We start from the raw sequence: 23391 nt of genomic DNA on the forward strand, positions 1-23391 counted from the left end.
TATTGCGCACAGAATTTCCTGATTCTATTGTAAGTATAAATCAAAAGTTAAAATTAAAGACGAAAAAAATTAAATTTATAAAGTGTAAAATAAAATACCTGTGTTAACAATAGGTTGCTCAGCAAATACAAGAAGTGGAAAAATAATGTGTACAATTTGACAATTTGACAATTTGATTGAAGATGCTTTTATAAAAATTTTCTTCACCAAGAACTTTTAATTTGCGTTGACGAGTTTATATATTTATGGACTTTTGATTCTTGCGTATTTTTATAATTATTTATGTTCTCTTTTGAGGTTTTTTGTATTACTGAGGATGGTCTAATTGAGACCGAAACGTCTATATGTAATTTTAATTATTAAATATATATTTATTCGCGACTAATATCCTGCGTTCGTAGTTGTATGCCTTTTATCCAATTACATAAAAATATATTTGTTAATAATTTTACTTATTTTAGAAAAAAAATTATAAAAAAAAGGAAAAAAGCAGGATTCCTACGTGGGATCTTCAACATTTTGATCTTGCACCTTTCGCGTTTAGTCATGCAGAGTTCTTGTTTATGATTTTATAAACTGTCGCGTTTTTAAATTATGTTTGCTATTATAGATTAATGAAAGGGATATGTGATATATATATTATAAAAATTTATTAAAACTTATATGTTATATAGAATGTCTCTTTCGGCCAAGATTGCCGAGAAAGCATTTTCGGTTTTTGGTCGCTTGAAAACAAGCTACCAGAAAGAGAAGAACGGGCGCTCTCTCGCTGTCTATTCACTCTTGGTGTTCCGAAGGCTGCCGAAGGCGGGAAAGATAGCCTGTACGCTGCTCTGCTTGCTCCACGCCGAAGTTAGCCGAGCGCAATGTCAGTTGGTGGGGCAAAAGTGGTGTGGATGATTTTCTGTGGCGCACGGGAACAAATGTGCATCACTGCTTGGCGGTGACCGCCGATTCCAGAGTCCGGTGAGTCCGGTCCTTCAGCCCTCTCAGTCGCGGCGGTGGCATCCCGCTCGCAACACGCGCCACGGCCGGATTCGAAAAGTGGCTGATAATCGGATCGCATTTCCGGTGTGAACGAGGGGTGTTAAATTGTCGCATATATTTTAGTAAGCCTCACTGCAATTCACGATTGCTTGATCGCGTTTATCAAGCCACAGTGACAATAAAAATCTGATATTAAAAAAAAAAATCGGCAATTGGTTTTCCTTTCAACGAACAGGAACGCCTCTTTGTTTCTATCTTTTTCAAAATTATTGGTGGTTTCTGTTGCGTTGTCCGATATAAGAGTGGATTGCCTTGCAAAAAAAGTGAGAGGAAACCGGTGACAAAAACGCCGTTATTGTATCAAGCATCAAAATTAAAAATCATCTGCAGCAAGTCTTCTACGAAAAAGATAACGCTTTAACTTTTTGTAAGACAATGATTTAAAAAATTTTTTTCGGAAAGGCGGCTCTGTTTTGGCATTTAACAAGTTTGCTTAAAATAGTCGCGATTGATAATATCGAATTAATGATCAGCAATAAGCTGCCTATATTCCTTTTAACGAAAGAAACTCTCGAAACTCGTGCTCGTAGCCTTTGATTTTGTGCGACTTTAATTGTGTGGTCTGTGGAAGTTTATGATCGCCCGAAGAGTGGAGCGCACAATACGCGGCATTTTTCGTCATGAAAGAGGAGAAGTGCACCATGTGCGGACGGAAACAGTGTGTGTGGCATTGACGAAAGAACGGATTGGTCGAGTGTTGGAAAGTAAGTTTCTCTTCCTAGAGGGAGGTTTATTTTTGTCTCTGATCACACGCACATTTCGCGGAAACGTGGAGGTGACGATTGATAATGATTGAACGGCATAACATGAAATATATCAGCTCTTTCTTCTTTCTTCCATTTGCCGAAGAAATCATCGTTTCTTCTGCGAAACATTGCGTGTTGCTTTAAATCAATTAACGCTAGTCACGTGCAGATTTGTGGTCTTGTCGATAAAATTATTTTATTTGTCTTACTAGTATCAACAATCATCCTTTCAACACTCAGACAAAGGTTTCTTCGATTTAAAGAAATATTTCTTTGCTATACGATTAAAGAAAAAAAATCTTTGATTCGTGAACGTCATTTCTTTGGTTTAAACATTATTTTTTTTAAATCAAATAAATTTTTAAATTAAATTTATTTAATTTAAAAAAATTATGTTCAAATCCAACAAATGACGTTCAAATCATAATTTCTTTTTAAAAACGAACTTTTAGGCAAAACTTTAAATTTTCACGTCAGATAGTCAAAAATTTTGCAACAAATATATCCTATATATAATTTTGAGCTAACAAAGGTCATTTCTTGAATTTAAACATTATTTTTTTAAATCAAATAAAATTTATTTGATTTAAAGAAATTATATTTAAATTCAAGAAATGACGTTCACAAATCAAAGAAATGTTTTCTTTAATCGTATAGCAAAGAAACATTTTTTTAAATCAAAGAAACCTTTTCCCTAGATGAATTTTTCTTGGTAGAATATCAAATATTTGCACTCAACAAATTCTAAAAAGATTCAATTACATCAAGTGATTAAACTCTGTAAAAGAAAAAGTAAATATATTTTTCTTTCACGTATTAAAAAAAAATTCTTTTTTCCCTTTTATTGGGTTGGAAAAAAGTTCTGCGGAATTTTGTTAGCTCAAAATTATATACTGAATATATTGTTGCAAAATTTTCGATTATCTGACGTGAAAATTTAAAGTTTTTCCTAAAAGTTCGTTTTTAAAAAATGTTCCTACGACTTTTTGTTGCCAAGTTACATGCGGATTAAATAAAAGATCATTCTGATTTTGATTGTTTATAACTCCGTTAAAAATCATCGCACTGCAATTAATACAACAGATTCTTAAAGCTGAAACGTTGCTCTATCAAGTGGTGTAATTTCCAATTAAAAAAACATAGAATTATGTACATTCGAGCTAAAAATATGATATTGTCTTTTTTTTCATTGCGCAATGCTTATATAAGGATAATAATATCACATTTTTAATTCAAATTTCTATATATTTTACATTTAAAAAATTAACATGATACTATTTGATAGAGCAACGTTTCAGTTTTAAAAATCTGTTTTTTTAATTGCAATACGATGATTTTTTAAAGGAGTTATGAGTAATTAACGTCAGAATGCTCCTTTTTACTTAACTCGCGAATAACTCAAGAACAAAAAATCATAGAAACATTTGTAAAGAATGATTTTGTAAGGAAAACTCTAAACTTTCACGATATAGATAGTTGAAAATTTTCGTAATTTTTTTTGGCACGTGACAGACCCACGAAGTGAGAAGAAAAATTTCCCTTTTTTTTAACTCGTAGTTTTCTATATATAAAAATTACAAACCTCACATAAATTAAAAAAATATAGTAACTATTTAAAAGTAGAGATTTCAAGTTTTTAAATCCTTTTTTTAAATTTGAATTTTGATCATTTTTAATGAACATATTGTATATATAATTTGGAGTTAACAAAATACCGCAGAACTTTTCCTCCAACCCAATATAATACTACGAGCAATTAAGATTTCTGCTTCGTAATAAGAAGAATTAAGTGGAAAAGTTTATTGTATTTTTTAAGAGAATAGAATTGCACGTTTATGATATAAAGCATTAAAAAAATGTACTCTTCTTTTTTAATAATTTTTATAATTGAGCTCTTGATGATACAGTCACATCTCCCCGCGCGTATTGTCCAATTGTTAGATGCGGCTCATTCAACCGGCGATTGTGGGCATGTTGATCGCAATGAATCCGCAGGGTTAGTGCACCTTCTCTGATATGGTTCTTGATGCATCTAGCGTCGAATAAAAATTGTATATCAGAGTCTGAACGATTTTGTCAAAATCTTATGTGAGAAAAAGGTATATATAATTTCTCCTTGTATATATACTATCTTACTTTAACTTATACTGTGTGTATCTCACTCTATAACACTCTATATCTTAATTAAAGTTATAGAGTGAAACAGTATAAGTTAAAGTAAGAGTAATAGTATATATACAGGGAGCAATTATATATATCTTTCTCTCCCATAGAATTTGGACAAAATTGCTCGTAAGACTTTACTATATAGTCTCTAACATCGGGAAAATTTCGATGTATTCTCTCAATCATAACGACGAGTGATAAAAACGTAGAAATATATTTTCGATTAAATTGTAAATTAAAAGTTTTCGGGAAAGGTGAAGGATCATCATCCTTCATCACCGTTAGGCACTTAAAAGTCGAGTTAGAGAGGAGTGGAGCTCACGTATCAGTACTTTGAGTCTGGCACGGGAAAATATGTCCATGATAAAATTCCGATTAATGACGTCTAAAACGCACACTCACCGTCTAGGGAATTCACTTATACGGACTTACAGGCACACATATGATAACATTAAATTTGGTAAGAGTCTTCGATTCTCATGGGAGTCTGCTAGACCAGCTAGACTCTGCTAGACCATGAAATAGGGTCGTCCGACGAACAGCGAGGCGATTCGCCGTGGTCCCGCGTCGCGAGAGAGTCGATGACTCCACTACGGTCGTCCTCAGTTTACCGGTCGATCGAACGGTGTCTCTCTCTCTCTCTCTCTCTCTCTCTCTCTCTCTCTCTCTCTCTCTCTCTCTCTCTCTCGCTCTGTCTCCCTTTCTCTTTCTCCTTCTCGGTATCTCGGATCGTCTTTTCGATTCGAGTCACGACCGCAACAATCTGGTCGTGGTCGTTGCTAGCGGTCAACCAAACGATTCCGCGCGTCTCGCCGTCTATGGGAACAATTAAAGAGAGCAGCATTCCCTTTATCGAGAAAGCTTCCTCTCTACTCTTAAAAGCTACCATGTAGCGGCGATGGCTGCGGCTTCAACTCGGCGACATGCACTCGTCATGTCGCTAATATAAACCGACATTTCCGCGACCGACTAACCATAACACCATGACACACGATCGCTTTATTAGAAGACGCCTTCGAGTATTTTTAGAAACTTCACGCGACTATAAAACACAATCTTTCAGGATATATGTATTTTGCTAAGTATTTAAATACTTTAACATCGTTCTTCTCATATATATGTGTGTGTGCGTGCGCGTGCGTGCGCGCACACGCGCGTGTGTGTGTGTGTGTGTGAAGAACGGGGTGTTAAAGTTTTTATTAAAAATTATTATTTTCAGATCTATGTATTTTGTTAAATTTTTAAATACTTTAACACCGTTCTTCTCACATACATATATATATATATATATATAAAGTCAAAGTTGCATGTTTCAAATAACATATACATTATATATTCTTATATTAAATTAATTTATTCCAGATATTAAGATATAATAATTGTGTTGAAACCGAAAGTTATCACATCATATCTGGAATAAATTAATTTAATATAAGAATATATATATAATGTATTATTCGAAACATCCAACTTTGATCGATTATGGCTTTCTTTATCGTATTTGATATATTCGCACATATGGCCGTGCTTAAAATTCTTAAATGTTTGTTGAAATAATTATGTAGGCCACTCAAGCTGATTGCTAGAATACCAGAACATTCTCTAGCATTGCTTATTATGCTTAAGCGTCTCACATAATAATATTAATGGTTCAACACAATTGGTTTTAGATCTGTATCTATACAGCTAAAATTTTAAATACTTTAGCGCAAAGTTATCTTTCTATGTATGTAATATTATTGTCCGACTGATGAACTAATTCTATTTTCTGAATATTTTCCGAGTATTTTCTAAATATGATTTATTAAGATTTATGTGTAATGATAATTTTTTTTACTTTTAAGTTTATAAACGTTGCACTATTTTTTTTAATTTCTAAAATAGATTAATTATCAAAATTACAGCGCAAATTTCTAATTTTACGTAGAAGTATATAGATTAAAACATACAAATAATAAAATCTAATTTGCTATAAAAAAAACTGATCTTGTCCCTATAATATATTTTAACACTATTTCATCGAAATTGAAAACCAACTGGATAAACATAGATTCACATAGCAACCGGAATTCTCATTAAGTAACACATGGTCCACATTTCTCATCTTAATTTATTACATAATTTATATAGAAAACACCTTAATTTTTTCGTGATTAAATATATATTCTAAAAATTAAATGTCAAATTAATAAATAAGCTTCCCACTTCAATCCATGAATAAATTTCGGAGCAACCGTCGTACAAATTCGCGATCAAAGTCCCGATGATCGCTAGTTCATCTTTTCTTCTTCTGTTTTTGCGACGTTACATAAACCTGTAATTTTTTCATTTTAAAGATTCGCCTTGACTTAAAACACACGGTATTTCATCGTCCCCCGGTATTAATCGACTAAACCAAGTCGAACGCTTCGAACATACGATCTAGCGGCATCCACCACGACGCCGACTTTTGGCTTAAACCGGTTCTCCCGCCTCTCTTACGCGCTCGTTTGTGCACGTCATTCCGGAGCGTATCCTTTAACGGGACGAACACCGGGATTTCGTGGATTCGAGGAGTCGTGCATGTAATCGCGATTACACCGTACCGGCTACTCTCACGGACTCTAATCTCGTGGACGCGACTAGTCGACGGAAGTCGTGAGTTTCGGCCTCAACAGCTCTCACATCTGACGCGAGACGCATTTTCTTTTTCTACACGTGGTAACGGAAAAACCGCTAGAAAGAGTTAACTGTAATCGATACTCGGTGCGCATCTGCGTTGTCTTTTTAAGTTTGTTGAGCGGTTTCACAGATTTCCGTATCTTTGAAGTCATCAATTGGCGATTCCATGTACAGTTTTACAAATACAATTTTATTAAAACAAAAGCACGATGTATTTTCATTAATAATGTTATTGTGAATTAATAAAATTATTTTTAATTAAAACAATGCTATTGATGTAACATCATTTTTTTCGGTGTAGAATTTTTTCGTCTTTTCACAGAAAGTACGCGGATTATAGTTCGTTAATATATTATAATTCGTTAATGTATTTTATGATTTAACAATTGATGAAAATTCATGAAGATGCAGTATGATTTATTGCAGACTAACTAAACTATACGTCATGTTTAATAAGGCAATTAAGATATGTTGACATTTGTGCGATATGCTTTAAAAAGAGATGTAATTGGAAGAGTGATTAGTATTCTTTGGATGTATAATTTAATAATTATGCGAGAAGCGATCTGATACAGCATTGAATTGAGACGAGTTTACATCGTCCAACCACATTGTGATATTATAGCATTGCGTAAGTTGAGCATGTGTAATTGACCTTTGAATGAATTTTTAAGGAAAGAGTTACGTTCGCCTCTTCCTCTAATGATCCCATGTGATACGTGTGAACGGAAGCAGGCGTAACGATAATTTGCCTAGAAATAACCGACGATAACAATCGACTGCGATCCTATAAATAATGAATTAGTGCGTATTATTAGAGGAAAATCGCCGATATTGACATAGGTCTCCTAAAGTGGCAACCCCTTATTTTTCGGAAACTAACTATTGCACTTTATTAATGCTAATAAAATCATGATCTGTTTAACTAATTAAAGAAGATGTACAAACTCATAATTCGTAGGTTTGTGGTTTGTTTCTATATCAAATCAGCTAAAAACGAATTCTACAAATGCGAAAATAAAATTCTTATGATTTTCTTTTGCAAATTGTGAGGTTTAAATAATAGTGACTATATTATTGATAATATTACGTCACATTTTAAATACTTGTAGTTTCCGAAATAAGTTTTATTTATATTATTTTTTCTTTTAGTCTTTTCATAATACGATTTTTAATTTAAAATTGGGGTGCAGCGTAAACTGACACACCTGTCCGTAAAACAGACCATGAGCTAACTTAATCTTTATAATGTTGCTTTATAGTGTCAAATAAGTCTATTGGAGCTGAAGGCAATTGTGCATATATGGAACTCTAGAACAACTATCGCATCATATTTGCAACATATATGCAAACATATTTGCATCTTGCAGAACAGCATTTTACAAAATAAATATGCATATAATTCAATAAAAATGTTTTATAACGAAGTAAAATGATTTTGAAAAATCTTATATACATTCACTTATAGATACTTTATACAGATAATTCCTATAAAAGAAAAAGAATAGGAATACGTAGCATTACTGCCTACTGTGTCAGTTTTGGAGCCCATTTTGTCAGACGCTCATTTTTGCTTACCTTACGAAAAAATTAATTATTGAAAAATTACTAATAGTATTATAAAAACTGCTTCTACTATCCGATAGAAGACAGTTTTCAGTTTATAATTACGTTTTTAAAGTTTTATTTTTACCTTTTGTTTAAGAAATATTGTCTAAAAACAAAGTGGTATGTCGGTATCGGCGACTTTCCTCTACAAATAATAATTTAATTATCCATTCCGATTATCCGTTATCTTGATTTTTAAAAATCGATCCCTAAATTTTCGAGATACTATCAGAGAACTTAGTCGCGCCAGCGGAAAAATTGCTATTATTAATATATAAATATTTCGCGGAATTGCAAAATTATGTTAATCCTCGTTAGCAATCGTTTTTTAAAAAGAAAAAATCTTTAAAGTTATTCTTCCACATACATATGCCACAACAAAAATTATAAATTATAAATTCGCATGCGATTTTTATAACTCAACGCAGTTGCAAAAATTCATCGCAAAAAGGCTTCATTATTCAAAACTATTTTGTCGATATGCACATATAATGGTCGGCCAGAAACCGGTTTTGCCAAGGATCGACTCTTTGTCTACACCGATTTGGATGGATATAAATTAGAGATAATGATGTGGATGCTATTTAGAAAGGGCTCTCAAAGCAAAAAACGATAGAAACTATCGACCCTTTCATTATAGCGAAAGGGTTAGAATTTTGTTCTGTCTACAAAAACAGTTTAGAATTCCATTTCTTAACTATTCATAATTATATAATATTACTTAACTAAAACGTTCAGAAGAACTTCGCAGTTGTTTGCTGAAAAAATATTTTTACATCTTTTCCCAGCAAACATTTAACCGAGCATTTGACTGCGAAAATTCGATTTGTACTAATATAAATAGAATGACATCGAAAAAAACGTCGTTCGAAGGCAATGCTATTGCCAATTGTTAATTATAAATATACGAAATACTTACGTATATATTACATAATTGCACGCGAATTCGCAAACGAAACGTCGCATTTCTGGGCACGATTGTAAAAATAACAGATTGATGCGGTTGATTCGTTATAGAAGTTGTAACGGCGTCAGGTTCTCATTTCTGGAGGTCCGCTATACATTTCACAACTTTCTATGCACAAAGCTTGCTTTGTTCCCATTTCCATTATCGCAGGTCGCCTGACCAAACAGATACCAATCATGCAAAAAGATTTTTCTTGAATCGGCATAATGTCCGTCGACCCGTGAATAATTGCAACAACTTATTAAAACCCGAGGCTCTTTCCAACCGGAAAGACACGCTGCTTTCTAGATAACCGTAAATTACGTAATACTTAACCATAACCGTGAGATACAGTAAAATTTAAGATTCTATTTTGATAAGATTTTTTCTCAATTATATTTTTTCTCAATTATATTTATAATCCGCTTTTATTTATACAGAGTAGTTTATTTTATCAATTACGTTAATTTTCTCCGAAATTATTGAAAAATTTAAAAAATTTATACATTTTATACATTTGCAATTTATACATTTTTTAATGAAAAGCAACAATGGGTTCTCTTTATACTAATTGATTCGTCTCATTATTTTGTGCATAAACATATTAAAATACAACTACCAAAAATTAATAGTTTACGAGATATTTCATAATTCATGTCAAAATTTGCCAGAATAAAACATATCTCGTAAACTTTTAATTTGTCAATATCTCTACTTTAGTACTTTTATATAAAGAATAAAATTAAAAAACTCATGTTATATATGTGAAAAAGTTATATTTCATTTAAAAAGGTGAAGATGATCTTCATATCTTTTTGTGACATCTAAAAAAAACAACGTGATCAAAATACATCTCTCCTTCGTAACCTTTTCATCTGAAACATTTTTTTGTACCATCAATAATTTCGAAAAATTGACTGAATTAATTAAAATAGAATACTCTGTGCATATATATATATAAAAGTAAGCTGTAAATAATTGGAAAGAAATAGAATCTTATCGTAAATACTATAAGTATCGTAAATACTATATGATCGTAAATACTATATAATCGTAAATACTATAATAATTGATCTGTGCTACTTATTAAGATTAGATGAATATAAATTGACGTATACGCTTGAACATCATTCAATATTATAATAAAGCGTTTGCGTCGCAACAATGCTTTATTGTGAAAAATGAAACATTTGAGTATTAATTATTGACGTCGTTAATTTGAATTGGTAACGCTTAGTACGTGTGCGACCTCATTCTTTAAAGCCACCGCATAGTTGTACATATTAGTTTCAGTTTCTTCGTGATTTCTAATTCGATTTCTATTATTTATAATTTGCTTTGGTTTCAGATTATCAAACACGTTTGCATTCGCACCAGATATTCTTCGGTCGGTGTCGTATTTCAAGGCGATGGCCATTTTCAACATTTCGAAGGAAAAGTTTGACGTGAGTTTCGTTATAAATCTATTTTTATATTTATCTGTTAATTGAAATTATTGTTAATACTTATAACTTGTAAATATTAACGTATCAAGATTTAAAGATCTTATGTAAAAGAGAAATAATTAATTAGTGTTAAAAGACAGCTTTGCGAAAAGAAACGAAGATTAAACATAGATGAAGTTTGTTTTACAAATAACATGGGGACATAAATCAAGGTCCGTCGCTCGTAGAATTCGTTTAAGATCTCAAATATGTCCAGACAGAATATCGTTTATTCCTGCTACAAGTCTTCCTTCTACTAAAGATTTCTTAGAAAGCAGTATTTAAGATACAAAGTCTACAGCGTTTATTAATGTAAAGCTGTAATATGTAACAGTACTTCCTAATTTACGATATAAGGTGACGGTAAATAGTAGCAAACTAATATATCACATGATAAGTTTTAATAAATTATTGTATCCATAAATAGAATGTAACACTTTTATTTAAAATATATATACCTATATAAGTAAAAAAGAACTAAAATTGTAATATATAATAAAAAAAAAATGCAATTCTACTTCTAAAAAAATATTTGGATGAAATATAATAATATGTATAGTATATGAAAAATATTTTTAAGAAATAAATAATTTTTATTTAAAAAATCCTAAATAATATAAAATAATAATATAACATAATTTTCCACAGGACGAAATTTTTTACATTATGAAGAAAGTTTCTCCATTCTAGTAACGGATACAACGATGGGATTGGGAGGATATCCTCTGACGAGACTGAACCTAATTACTATACCTGAGTTGGCGATAACGGGCACCATGACGAGGATGAACCCGATCGAAGACCCAGGGACTCCTAAAGAGTGCAAATGGGAGAGGTGACGTATCACCCAGTGATGCGTAAACGGCGTGGAGTGGGCAGCGCCTTTTTGGGCCTCCTCGTGGGCCTGATCCTGGGTTTTCTGATCCTCAGTTATCGTCTGATCGTCTTCAATCAGCAGCAATCGGTCGCCATTTGGACTTCCATGCCCGCTTTTCGGTCATCGTTAAAAATATCAGCGCAAAACATGCCGTGGCTGAGAGACGACGAGCGAATCGACAAATCCACTTCGAATCTAGTGTTTGTGGGCGTAATGACAGCTCAAAAGTATCTGGACACGCGAGCCAAAGCCGTCTATGAGACGTGGGGCAAGGAATTGCCCGGCAAAATAGCCTTCTTCTCGTCGGAGTCTTCGACGGTTCCTGAAAATTGCCCAGATTTGCCTCTAGTGCCACTTCCACGAGTGGATGATACCTATCCACCGCAAAAGAAGTCCTTTATGATGTTACAATACATGTGGAACAATTTTGGCGATCGCTTCGAGTGGTTTTTGAGGGCAGACGATGACGTATATGTAAGGCCAGATCGATTGGAAACGCTGCTGAGGTCTATCGATTCTCGAAGGGCGATGTACATCGGACAGGCTGGCAGAGGGAACTCAGAGGAGTTCGGATTGCTGTCGCTAGAGTATGATGAGAACTTCTGCATGGGTGGCCCGGGAGTAGTACTATCCAGGGAGACGCTAAGGAGGATCGTGCCACACATTAAGTACTGCCTGCGTCATTTGTACACCACGCACGAAGACGTCGAGCTGGGAAGATGCGTAAAAAAGTACGCTGGGATCCCCTGCACTTGGAGCTACGAGGTAATTCCTTTTTGATCGTGATGTTTACAGAAGAACGACATTAGTGTGATCATATTACGAGGGATCTGCAAACAAATAAAATTAAGAAGATTAAGGAGAAAAATTTAGTTTCTAAATAGTTAAAAAATATTCTTAGGAAATATTTTTAAAGTTTACAAAAGTCTCCTTTTTTTCTTCGATATATCCTATATTTTTTCTAAAAATTTATAATAGCTTGGAAATAATTCTTTTCACATCAAGAAATGATTTTTTTTACTTGTTAATAAATGACAATAATAAAATAGAAACAAAAAAAAGAGAAATGTTCGAAAGATTTATTTGTAAAGCTTATTTTTATTTCTTTTCTCTTTGAAGAATGCTTACACTTTCCTATCGATTTGTTTGTTTTATCACCGAGAGCAAGTATATGTCGTGTAATAGATAGGCAACGTTTTATCTTATCATGAGTTGATACAAGTATATGTATATGAGTTTAGTAGATATCTCACTGATTACCAAAACATTATTGTACCCTGATCTCATGCATATTTATCGAAATCATTGTTTTCCTCAGTTTTGAAACGATGGCTTATCTTTAACAGAACTTTCTAACTGCGACATTCGATCTAAAACATCCTGTGATGTTAGGCTTTAACTTTTTTCATTTTCAACCGCAATTCGATCCATAGTAATTCCGCTGTTGTTCATATTTCGATATGCATTGTCAGTACTGAAAATCTATAGTGTACATAACATATACTATAGATTTTCAGTACTGGTAATGTATATTGGAACACGGCCATTTTGTATCGATAGTCACAAAAGATTTTCTTTTGTATTTTTTCTGCGAACCGTAAAACCATTTTATCGGTTTCATTGTCACTCACGTAATAGAGCTATTCTGGTCATCCAATTTCTTCTTCTGAGGCTCCATCGCGAGCACTCGCAGAAACGCATGTACGTGACACGAAACGATTTGTTGATTAACACATACGTAAGGGAGATTAGACGCCGCTAGTTTATCCGACGTTGTACACACTTCTTCTGCGTTTCTCATCTCAACTTACAATGATCAGACTAGAGTGCTGCAAATCAACGCGCAAATTGTGTATCGCACTGAAGTAGTGTTTGGCATTAATATATAAATATTAATATATAAATAAATGGTATATCAAAATATATATATATATATACCACCCTTTCTCCAAAAATTTTGGGGAACTGAATTTTCGCACAAGAATGTCTCGGTAATAGTCTTGTTTTTTTAGACATCAACAATCATCCGTGATTGAATTACGCAGTAAAGTCCAAAACTTTCTTGCTCAAATATGTAAAAGAGATAATAAAATAAAACAATCACTTTCATTTTTTAATATAATTACCTTTTATTTCAATACATTTTTCAAAATAATAAATTAATTTTTATATATGTTAAAAAAAATACCCTTGAGTTAGAAACCTTACTACTTAAAAACATTCCGATGCATTTCTCTCGCAATCGTTCATTGATAGTTCAATTATTTCCTCATCGAAAAATTCGTCATTTCAAATTGTTAAAGGGATAATTTTCTTTAAACCGGTTAAATCCCAAATTAAATTATGCGTAACTTGATCAGGAATCAGGACGCGATGCTCACATAATGGGCGTACATCCGACACGTCATCGTCGATTTAAATACATGTACCGCGCGCATCTGCATCATGTACCGGGCACGTCCGTAGCGGATTAAGTTGGAAGGTACAAATGAGGATGTTAGTCGTTGAGTAAAAGTGAATTGTACCCTGCTAACCCAGTGGCCAGATCAAGCTATTCTTCTTCGCCTTGGTACTCGCGGTCATATTAGACTGTACCGCTTAAGTAACGATTTGTCTACACGAAGTGCTTTAAAGCGCATGTCGCGATAATCAAGTAGAATTGATGCGCGAACTCCAAAGAGGATCTAAATAAAAGGATAAATTTTGTAATGAAACAAAAAATCTGTTCAAGAAGAATCATAAATTCTGATATCGCAAATATATATAAATATAAAATAAGTCTAAACAATTTTATAACTGATAATATAATGAAGCTGTATTAATGTTTAATTTGCAAAATGAAGTTTATTACGCAAATTAAATAATTTGACCCATTTTAATTCCGCGAGAATAAGTTTCAAAGAAGAAAAACAAAATTTTAATCTCGGGTTTTTCTCTTTATATGAAAAATATACTATAAAAATCCTTTTTAAAACAGACATCTAAACTTCGAAATAACAGAGACGAGTATTAAGGCGACGATGAATTCGAAGACGTATGCATAAGTGAACATGTTTAACAATTCATTCGTTAATACAATCATCCATTATTCATTCGAAAAGGCGAAAGACATTGTATCGATGCAACCGTAATGCACTTGCGTGGGTGGTATGGCTTCCGATGCACGTTTATATCGCTGTCGCGACGAAAGGTAAAGTGCACGGATGAGGATGTCACTCGTTAGGTCCGAACAAATCGTAGCCTGCTGACCCACAGAGCTAGACCATCTATTCCCATCTTGAAACTCGACGTAAGGTCAAAACACTTAACATACCCGGCCCGATGTAACGCCCGCGCAACGTTCGTCGCAATCGTTTAATGCGAGCGTCTTCAATACGCACGATTGATTGATTAAGGCGTACACAAAACTCGATAAGGAGTTTACTGATCCCGGCAGTAGGTCGCCTTTGTTACAGCATCTTTCGCCGCGTCTATTACAGTGAAGAAACCAATAATGGTGTTGTGATATATATATATATTGCGCTTTAATCTTGCGAGATTAGCGGTCTTCAGATATTGGCGAAATAAAAGGTGTTTGTTTGATCTAAATGGGGTTGATAAATCGTTCTGTTATTCCATGGAATAGATTAATAAAAGAAAAAGGAGAGAGAGAGAGAGAGAGAGAGAGAGAGAGATAAACAGATAAATATAAATAAAATGTTTATTACCATTCTAGAGCAAGCCCTCTAAAAAATATAAAAATAAGTAAAGAGAAAAGTAAAAGAATAAAAATATACAAATAGCAAAAATAATACAAAAAATATATGAAAATAAAGTCAAAACTGTAAGTCATATGTATAAAGCAAAAAAAGAAAATGAAGGATAGCAAAGTAAACAGCGGCCACAAATAAAAAGTCGGAATAAATTACAAGGAAAAAATTATAATTTAAAATATAGGGAGACACAGAACCTTGAACAGATTTTAATTACATCTGCAGTAAATATATATTAAAGTATTGATTTAATTGTCGTAATATTCATATGCATGTTAAATAATATAATATATAAAAAAAATCCACAATTCTTGAAGAAAGACAGATAAAAATATACCCTAAAAAGTATATTCTAAAAAAAGGTCTTGGAATTTTTTAAATTACTACTTCCATTTTCTTTTAACGAGTCTTTCGAATCGGAAAGCGCTTTTCAAGAAAGCGCAATGTATTCTATAAAATTCTAAGCGTGATAGATTTCTTTACGTAACTGCCACAGAAAGTCACGCGAGCGACTTTTTAAGATATTCGTCAAGAGACACCGACGTAATTCTACGAAATAAGAAACCACCACACCCAGTGTTATGATTAACACCCGTATCGCGGGTTTAGCGTTTCGATCCAGGCGTTTCGAATAGGACGTTCTTAATAGTAATCATTATAGGTCGCGGTCGTAGTGCGCGCACAGGCAGGAAGTTTGTACTTCAACTCCGTTTCTCTGGCCGCGTGCTAATTGCACGTTTGACGATACGCTTCGCTTGCGCACGTGTTCAGACATTTGGGAGGAATTAATATATCGGGCTCCCGCAGAATATATATATCGGCAAACGCGATTGCCGCATTGATCAAGCATAAAAGCCCATCCTTAATTGGATAATTCCTCATGCTTAAATTAATTTTGACTAGAAGCAAAATGCGTGAAAACCATCGATTAAGAGAAACAAAAGAATTTGCCAAATTTCAATACAAAAGATTTTAATTATTTTTTAAATTATTTATGTTATTTAATTCTTCATGGAGATCTTCTTAGTTATGTATTTATAGTTCGAAAGTTAATTTATTTTTAACTCAAAGTTGACAAAATTACATGACAGATTTATGAACAATTCTTTGATTTCTTTTTAACAATGAAAAGTTGCCATGTTTTAATAATTTCACTACGACTATTGAATAAAATCTTATTATATCTGTTAAATTTAAGGAAAGTGAAAAATAAGATATGGAAAGAAGAGAAAATTATTTAAAATAATTAGTATCTATTATATATGTATCATTAGAAATAAAATATAGTTTTATCATATTACTTATCATTGCTCAACTCTTGAAAGTGTCGATACTCATAATATACTCATTCCTCACAGATGCAGTCGATTCTTTATCACAATAGCAGCGGGGCCCAGGCGTTCACCGGAAATCTCAAGAAAAAGGAGGTTCATCGTGCCATTACTTTGCATCCTGTGAAAAGTCCGCCTCACATGTACAGGCTGCATAATTACATGAGGGTTTGTATTGCATCACGTATCATAATTACGGTAAACACTACGGTTACATGAAAAAAATTGCATTACCTATCTGTGAACTGTTAAGTAATTTAATAACCGTTAGCGAACGAAGTAACGTAAGCGATGCAAGAAATAAATCGCCTCGCGATTCTTACAATTAGTTCATATCTCTGTTGTATCATAATTGCCGCTTTAGTGCAAATGCATTTATTACTAAAAAGTTATCTTTGCAAAAATTATACGTGCAATATATTCCACCAGGGATTACGAATACAAGACCTGCAGCAAGAGAGGATTCGTTTGCACAGGGACATTTACACGATGGCCCAGGTGTTGGGAGTAAGCCTAGAAGCCTTGAAGAACTACGAAATAGCGGAAGGCGTACCGCTCTTTCCGGTCGACCTTAATTCCGAGGATTATCCCGGCGACACGGACACACTGGGTATGATATCTTACTTCCGTCATTACAAATCACTGGTAAGAGCCGAACTTGCGTGCCTCTTTCTTTCTCTTAAAGATCCTAAAAGTAGAGATCGGCCAATGCCGACTCGATTCATGATTGGCTCTGCCATGTTGTTGTGAAACCGGATTTGAGAGTGGAAAAAGTGAATATGACAGTAAGAGAAGCGACACCAGCTTGCTGTCAAGATTTTCATCGTAATTCGCGTAATTGATATATTGGCGCGCATTTCCAAGATCACGTGATTTCCGGTTTCACAGCATCATGCCGGGCTTTGGTAGATCTCTACTTTTAGGATCTCTACTTCTTCTCTTTTTGTATAGGCAGTATTTTATATTACTTATAGTTGATTCTTATATTTAAGACTATCTCAAGTACAATCTTAAAATGTTATGAACCGATTAGAAAGCCGTATTAGCATCTTAAGATGTTACTTAAAACGGGTTTGAAATAAGAACAGACTATGAATACTGGCCTATATATGTATATAATTTTGCATTTTTCTTATTTTTATCTTCTGTTGATAAAACCCATACAGCACAGAAAGATTGCAGAAACATTGCAGAATGATTTCACTGAAACATTGCAATATTGTATGGTGGTTTCGAAACGTTGCTGAATCATTGCTGCAAGATTCCAACAATGTTAAGATGTCCGCTTTTTGCAACGAAACGTTCCAGCAATATTGTAATGTAATTTATTTGGATAAATTTTTTACGAAGACTCTAAAATGAAAACTATTTTCTGTACATTTATCTCACTAACATTAATTTTTCTACAAATCGCATTTAGTAATATGTGCTTTCCAAAAGCAATTTTTTATAATAAAACTTAAATATTTTTTAAAAATATTCCAATAAATGCAGTATTAATTCTGAAGGATATACTTATTCGTAAGGATAATTAAAGTATGTATCTGTGTACCCCGAACATACTACAAATATTATCCATATTAACATAATAATACAGTTACTTGGTAAATTAATCATGGATTAAGTTAATCGCAGTGATTCTTTTTAATTCGAAGCCACTCCGAGTCAATTGAAATCGCGATTAAAAAATGACAGTATGAATCAATAAAATTCGGGCGCTGGTTTATTCCTGCGTTCACATCATCGATCACATAATTAATATTTCGATAAATCATTTTCAGCACCGTATGATTACTTATCGTCTTATCCGATAATGATGCGTTGATTGTATCCAAACTCGATATTATACAATCTTTTGATTTCACTTTTAAAATAAATATAAAACTTAGCTAATGAAATGGCCGTCAAATAATAGATTAATAAATTTTTTATTTAAATATAAAAAAGGATTATATTAATTATTATATCATAAAACGGCTGTTAAATTAAAAGACTGTACTACATAAATATTGTAAAAAATTATATTTTTATATTATTATTATTATAACAATTATAGAATTATTGCAGATTTGCAATGTTTCTGAAATATTACAAGCATATTACTGACATTTTTCAAGCATATTGTTAATTTATATTTCTGTAATATCTCTGCAATGTTACATTGCAATTTGCAATATTGCAACATTGCAACATTGCAGCGATTCAATCTTCTGTGCTGTATGGGGAGTAATTCGTGAAAATCATTTAAATGATTACTCTTTAGATTTATTTATATATTTTTTATAAAATTTATAATTATGCGTTTACTCTAATTTGCAACTACGATTGTGTTTATACTAACACTCGCGTATCTTTTTAATAAGTATTTCGCCGATCCCTTCTCAGGCTTGTAAATACATGCATAACTGTTTATCTAATGAATATTCCACATTGTTATTCCGCACTCCTTTATATATGTTCATACATTATTAACATCGCTTCCTCTATTTAAATTCCTACAATTTTTCAAACCATAAAATATCTTTAGAACGTTAATAACCACATTTTTCGATCGTAAAACTTTTACTGTATATAACTTTTACTGTTAAATTAACGCTTCCGTGTTTATTGCGTACTTACACAAACAACTACGGTTATCTGTCACGTTAATGCATGGCTTGCACCGACGGGACAACACTTCAAATTATATCCCAAAGGGATTGTAACTCTATTTGAAATTGAATACGCAATCTCAGAGACGCAAGAATCATAACGCGTGACTTTGTATCGTCGCATAGCTTCTCGTGTTACATTTCATTGACGTTTCGCTTGCAGATCTAAATTTCATGAAAAATAAATTAAAGGAAACTGTGAATAGTTTAATATTGGCAAAATTTATTCCATGATCTCATCAATTCTTGATCTTCAAAAAATTAATTTTGTAATTATTAATCTATTATTTTTAAAACTTTCAAGAAAACAAAAATAAATAAATAAATAAATAATTTCTACAGAAAAGAAATACTAAAATAATTTTTTGTCACGCTTGATATTTACTCGTAAAATGATGAGAGTATATTGAAATTAAAAAATAACAAAGGAAAGATTTACAAATAAATCCCTGATCTACTCAAAATTTGTAAAAAAAATTAGATCTCTTTAAATCTCTTGTAATTTAATGTTTTCTTGTAATAATATTTCAACCACTAAAATACGCTATCTTAATTATACGGTTTTAAAAATTAGTATCGTTCAGTTTAATTATTCTATATAAATTGATTTAACAGGATTGGAACTAACCATACGTTACGATATATTTATTAAATTTAAATAATTGAGAAAGTCTCGCTACTTTTATTCTAACCATTTCTTATATTTTTCACACTTTTCCCAGATTTGACGATTTCCATATTATCGCGTTGACTCATATATATAACTTATATACACGAATATGTCGCAATAAATTAGAATTAACCGACTGAAAACTAAGTTGAGCATAGTTTACCAATAAAAAACTGCAATCGAGATCACGGGTCACGGAACATTGAGATTCTAGAGAAAATTACCACATTTATTTGCTTCCTTCAATTAATTTTCTGTCATTTTCGTAACGCTTGGTACAAAGAAATGCGATTTTTCGAACACGCAACATAGTCACAGATTAGCAACAGTGTAATTAATAAAAATTATACGTATAAAGTTTGACATTTATGCATTTTTTTTTTATTTCTAAGCTACGAATGAAATTATTACGTTTTTACAATTCCAAGTCGTAAATATAATTTACTGGCTTAAAAATCGACTCACTAAAATTAACAATAATTTAGATCTACTCTAATATTGAATTTTTAATCTTCGTATTAATATTGTTTTTCGTATTCTTTATATACAATTAAAAGAAAAAAATCTTTCTTATTTATTATAATAAATCACAGTATAATGAATTATATAATTTTGTGTTGAATATTGCAAAAATAATGTACTTCAGCATATTTTAATTTTCAAACTTTTTAATTTTTGAGCTGTTTTTAATATCGAATTTAAAAAATATTTTTAAGAAGTTTTGACATTCGGTGTTAATTATAGAGAAACCGGCTGGATTCATTGATTCGCTAAAAAAATCTTGTTTGTGCAGGTGTGCCGGCGAGTCTTCGCTCGTTCAAACCGGCTACGAGTGACGAAGTGATCCCGTGGGACTTTCTCTTGAAATTGGAATACAGTTTAACCGATTCTAATCCCAGGCGACGTATTCATAGCGACATCAAAGAAGGCCTGGAAGATATTACCAGGGAGGTCATGGCTTCTATTAATTCTTATTCAAGGCAACGGGGCCGCATTGTCGAAGAACGGTCTGCTCTTTACGGATACAGGAGGGTAAATTCTTACGGAGCTGATACAATATTAGATCTTCTGTTGGTTTATCGAAAGTATCGGGGCAGGAAGGTTACCCTTCCCGTTCGAAGACACGTTTACCTCCATCAACATTTTACCGGTACGATTACTCATGTTTTTTACATTTATACATGTCACAGTGTTAACTCAGTAAATGTATGCTGTAGTCAATATATACACATTTTTTTAAGTGTATACATTTACTAAAGTTAACACTTTAACTGTGACGTATATACAGAGAAATTATTATATTAAAAATTAATTAATCTTTTAATATCCACAAGACATATTTTTCTGTCCTGAGTTAAATAATAATGTTACAGATATTCGTAAGCGTTAACCAAAATATAGACATCCTCTAATGTTTAAGTAATTAAATCAGAGTACATTTGTTTGAAATATAAAATTGTAATTGCTCTACCGAAGAAGTAACATAAACTGTAATTTATTGAGTTATGATTTTATACATATACAGCCATTTTAATTAAAATAAAAGATTTCGTTAGGTTCTAACATAATTGAGAAAATTTATGATAATATATGAAGAAATATTATTGAAGTAAAGCCGCTATTAAGTACTAGCTTAAATTTAACAGACATTAAATGTTCTCGCAGGATTGGAGATGCGCGAAACAGTAAATGGCGTTGAAGTTCAACCTCGACAGAAATCAGACGACAAATCTATTCATAGTTTACTCCACGGTGGCTTTCTGAATTTCAATTTCAACTCTCAAGAGGAAGATCCGGTGCAAAGCAAGACCATCAATTTTATTCTACCTCTGTCAGGCCGCTACGAGATCTTCCAAAGGTTTCTCCAGAATTATGAGGATATCTGCTTGGCTAGCGGCGAGAAGACGTCATTGCTCGTCGTACTCTACCAGCACAAAAGTGAGAACACCTTCAACAAAACAATAGATCTGATTGAGCAGCTCAAGTACAAATATCGCAGTGCCAGCATGGAAGTTCTACCGGTCTCCGGGGACTTTTCAAGAGCGCGAGCTCTGGACTTGGGCGCATCGAAGTTGCAGACCGATGATCTAATGCTGTTCATCGACGTGGACGTCGTATTCACGGGCTCAGCGCTGAACAGGATACGCCTGAACACGCTATCAGGCCGAAGAATATATTTTCCGATAGTCTTTAGTCAATATGATCCCAAAGTCGTTTACGGCGACGCCAAGAAGCAAGACAAGTTTATCATAAACGAGATCTCCGGACACTGGAGGCAGTACGGTTTCGGAATAGTTTCACTGTACAAGAGTGATTACCGTACTGTGGGCGGTTTGGATCTCTCGATTCAGGGCTGGGGCAAGGAGGACGTGGAATTCTTCGAGAAGGCAGTTAAGTCAAGCCTCGATGTCTTCAGGGCAGCGGACAGGCATCTGGTGCACGTATATCACGAGATAGAGTGCAGCAGAGAGCTCTCTAGTCTCCAATTCTCCATGTGCATGGGATCCAAGGCTGATACGTATGCCGGAGTTGAAACTTTGGCCAACATGATTTACAGTAACTCAAACATGCTACGCTTCGCCAAAGAGAGGAGACAGAAGAGGACGAACCCTGCTGGTTAATAATGGATCTGCTAAATTGGAATTATCGGCTGTTGAATATAATTATTTTATTAGAAATCGTAGGTGAAATTGTAAAAATATTTTTTTTCATTACGCACTCGCCTCGATAGTGACTTCAGTTACGCGACTGTAACATCGAAGGGAACTGAATCATGAACTTTTCGGGTGCCAGAGTATCGTTAGTCATAACTGTTTGTGTAAATATGGAGTACGTTTGTCTGAGTCACGCAAGCAAATAAAAAAATCAATACTGATATTTTATTGTATGACGAAATGTATATCGAAGCTTTAATCGAGAAAACAATTTTCTAAGTTTGATCAAGAAATATGGTGTCACGATTTTCGAAGGCAGCTAATCGAAGAAAATAGATAGAAAACAGATAGATCTGGTGATCGATAAAGATTATCAAAGTCATTGCAGGCATCCGCGGTGAAAAAATATTGAAAATATTGATAATATCTCATATATTTTTTTACAATTTTTTTATATTTTAAATTCATAAAGCTTTCTAAAAAAATCTCAAAATTCTTTAAATTTTGTAAGTTTTCTTCAAAAATTGTAAAATAAAAAATATTTTAATGTGTTCATAATTCACGTATATAAAGAATTTTTAAAAAAGATGTAAACTTCTTCAATATTCTTAAAAGTATTTCAGATCAAATAATCTGAAAAATTTGTTAAAAAATTAAATATTACATAAAAATTATGAAAAATTATAAAATTTATATAAAAATTTTGAAGAGTCATATAAAGAATTCTAAGAAAAATTTTCACCGAGGATGCTAACAAAATTATTAGGTTAAAAAAATATGTATAATGATACAGTTTTC

General features: G+C 32.8%; 1 protein-coding gene across 3 annotated transcripts; it reads left to right on the top strand.

Moving 5' to 3' along the window:
* Positions 1–782: 782 nt before the first annotated feature.
* On the top strand, positions 783–22984 carry Chsy (Chondroitin sulfate synthase). 3 transcript variants are annotated; one of them, XM_018513144.1, is made up of 7 exons: positions 783–966; positions 10523–10619; positions 11349–12300; positions 16646–16786; positions 17048–17228; positions 20733–21089; positions 21605–22984. In XM_018513144.1, the coding sequence occupies exons 3-7, from the start codon at positions 11485–11487 to the stop codon at positions 22558–22560; spliced, it is 2451 nt and encodes an 816-aa protein (XP_018368646.1). In that variant the 5' UTR covers positions 783–966; positions 10523–10619; positions 11349–11484; the 3' UTR covers positions 22561–22984. The 3 variants fall into 3 exon arrangements, with proteins under 3 accessions (XP_018368646.1, XP_018368645.1, XP_018368644.1); XM_018513143.1 differs by lacking the exon at positions 783–966 and adding an exon at positions 1455–1751 and having other exon boundaries at positions 11307–12300; XM_018513142.1 differs by lacking the exon at positions 783–966 and adding an exon at positions 1455–1751.
* The last annotated feature ends 407 nt before the right edge of the window (positions 22985–23391 follow it).

The sequence above is a fragment of the Trachymyrmex cornetzi genome, unplaced genomic scaffold (assembly GCF_001594075.2).
Source record: "Trachymyrmex cornetzi isolate Tcor2-1 unplaced genomic scaffold, Tcor1.1 scaffold45, whole genome shotgun sequence".
Lineage (NCBI taxonomy): Eukaryota > Metazoa > Arthropoda > Insecta > Hymenoptera > Formicidae > Trachymyrmex > Trachymyrmex cornetzi.

Excerpts from the sequence above, each read along its gene's own strand:
- Chsy (XM_018513144.1), top strand. The coding sequence starts at position 11,485 with ATGGGAGAGGTGACGTATCACCCAGTGATGCGTAAACGGCGTGGAGTG. Across the intron at positions 12,301-16,645 it reads CCTGCACTTGGAGCTACGAG|ATGCAGTCGATTCTTTATCA; the intron begins GTAATTCCTTTT and ends CATTCCTCACAG. Across the intron at positions 17,229-20,732 it reads CGGCGACACGGACACACTGG|GTGTGCCGGCGAGTCTTCGC; the intron begins GTATGATATCTT and ends TTGTTTGTGCAG.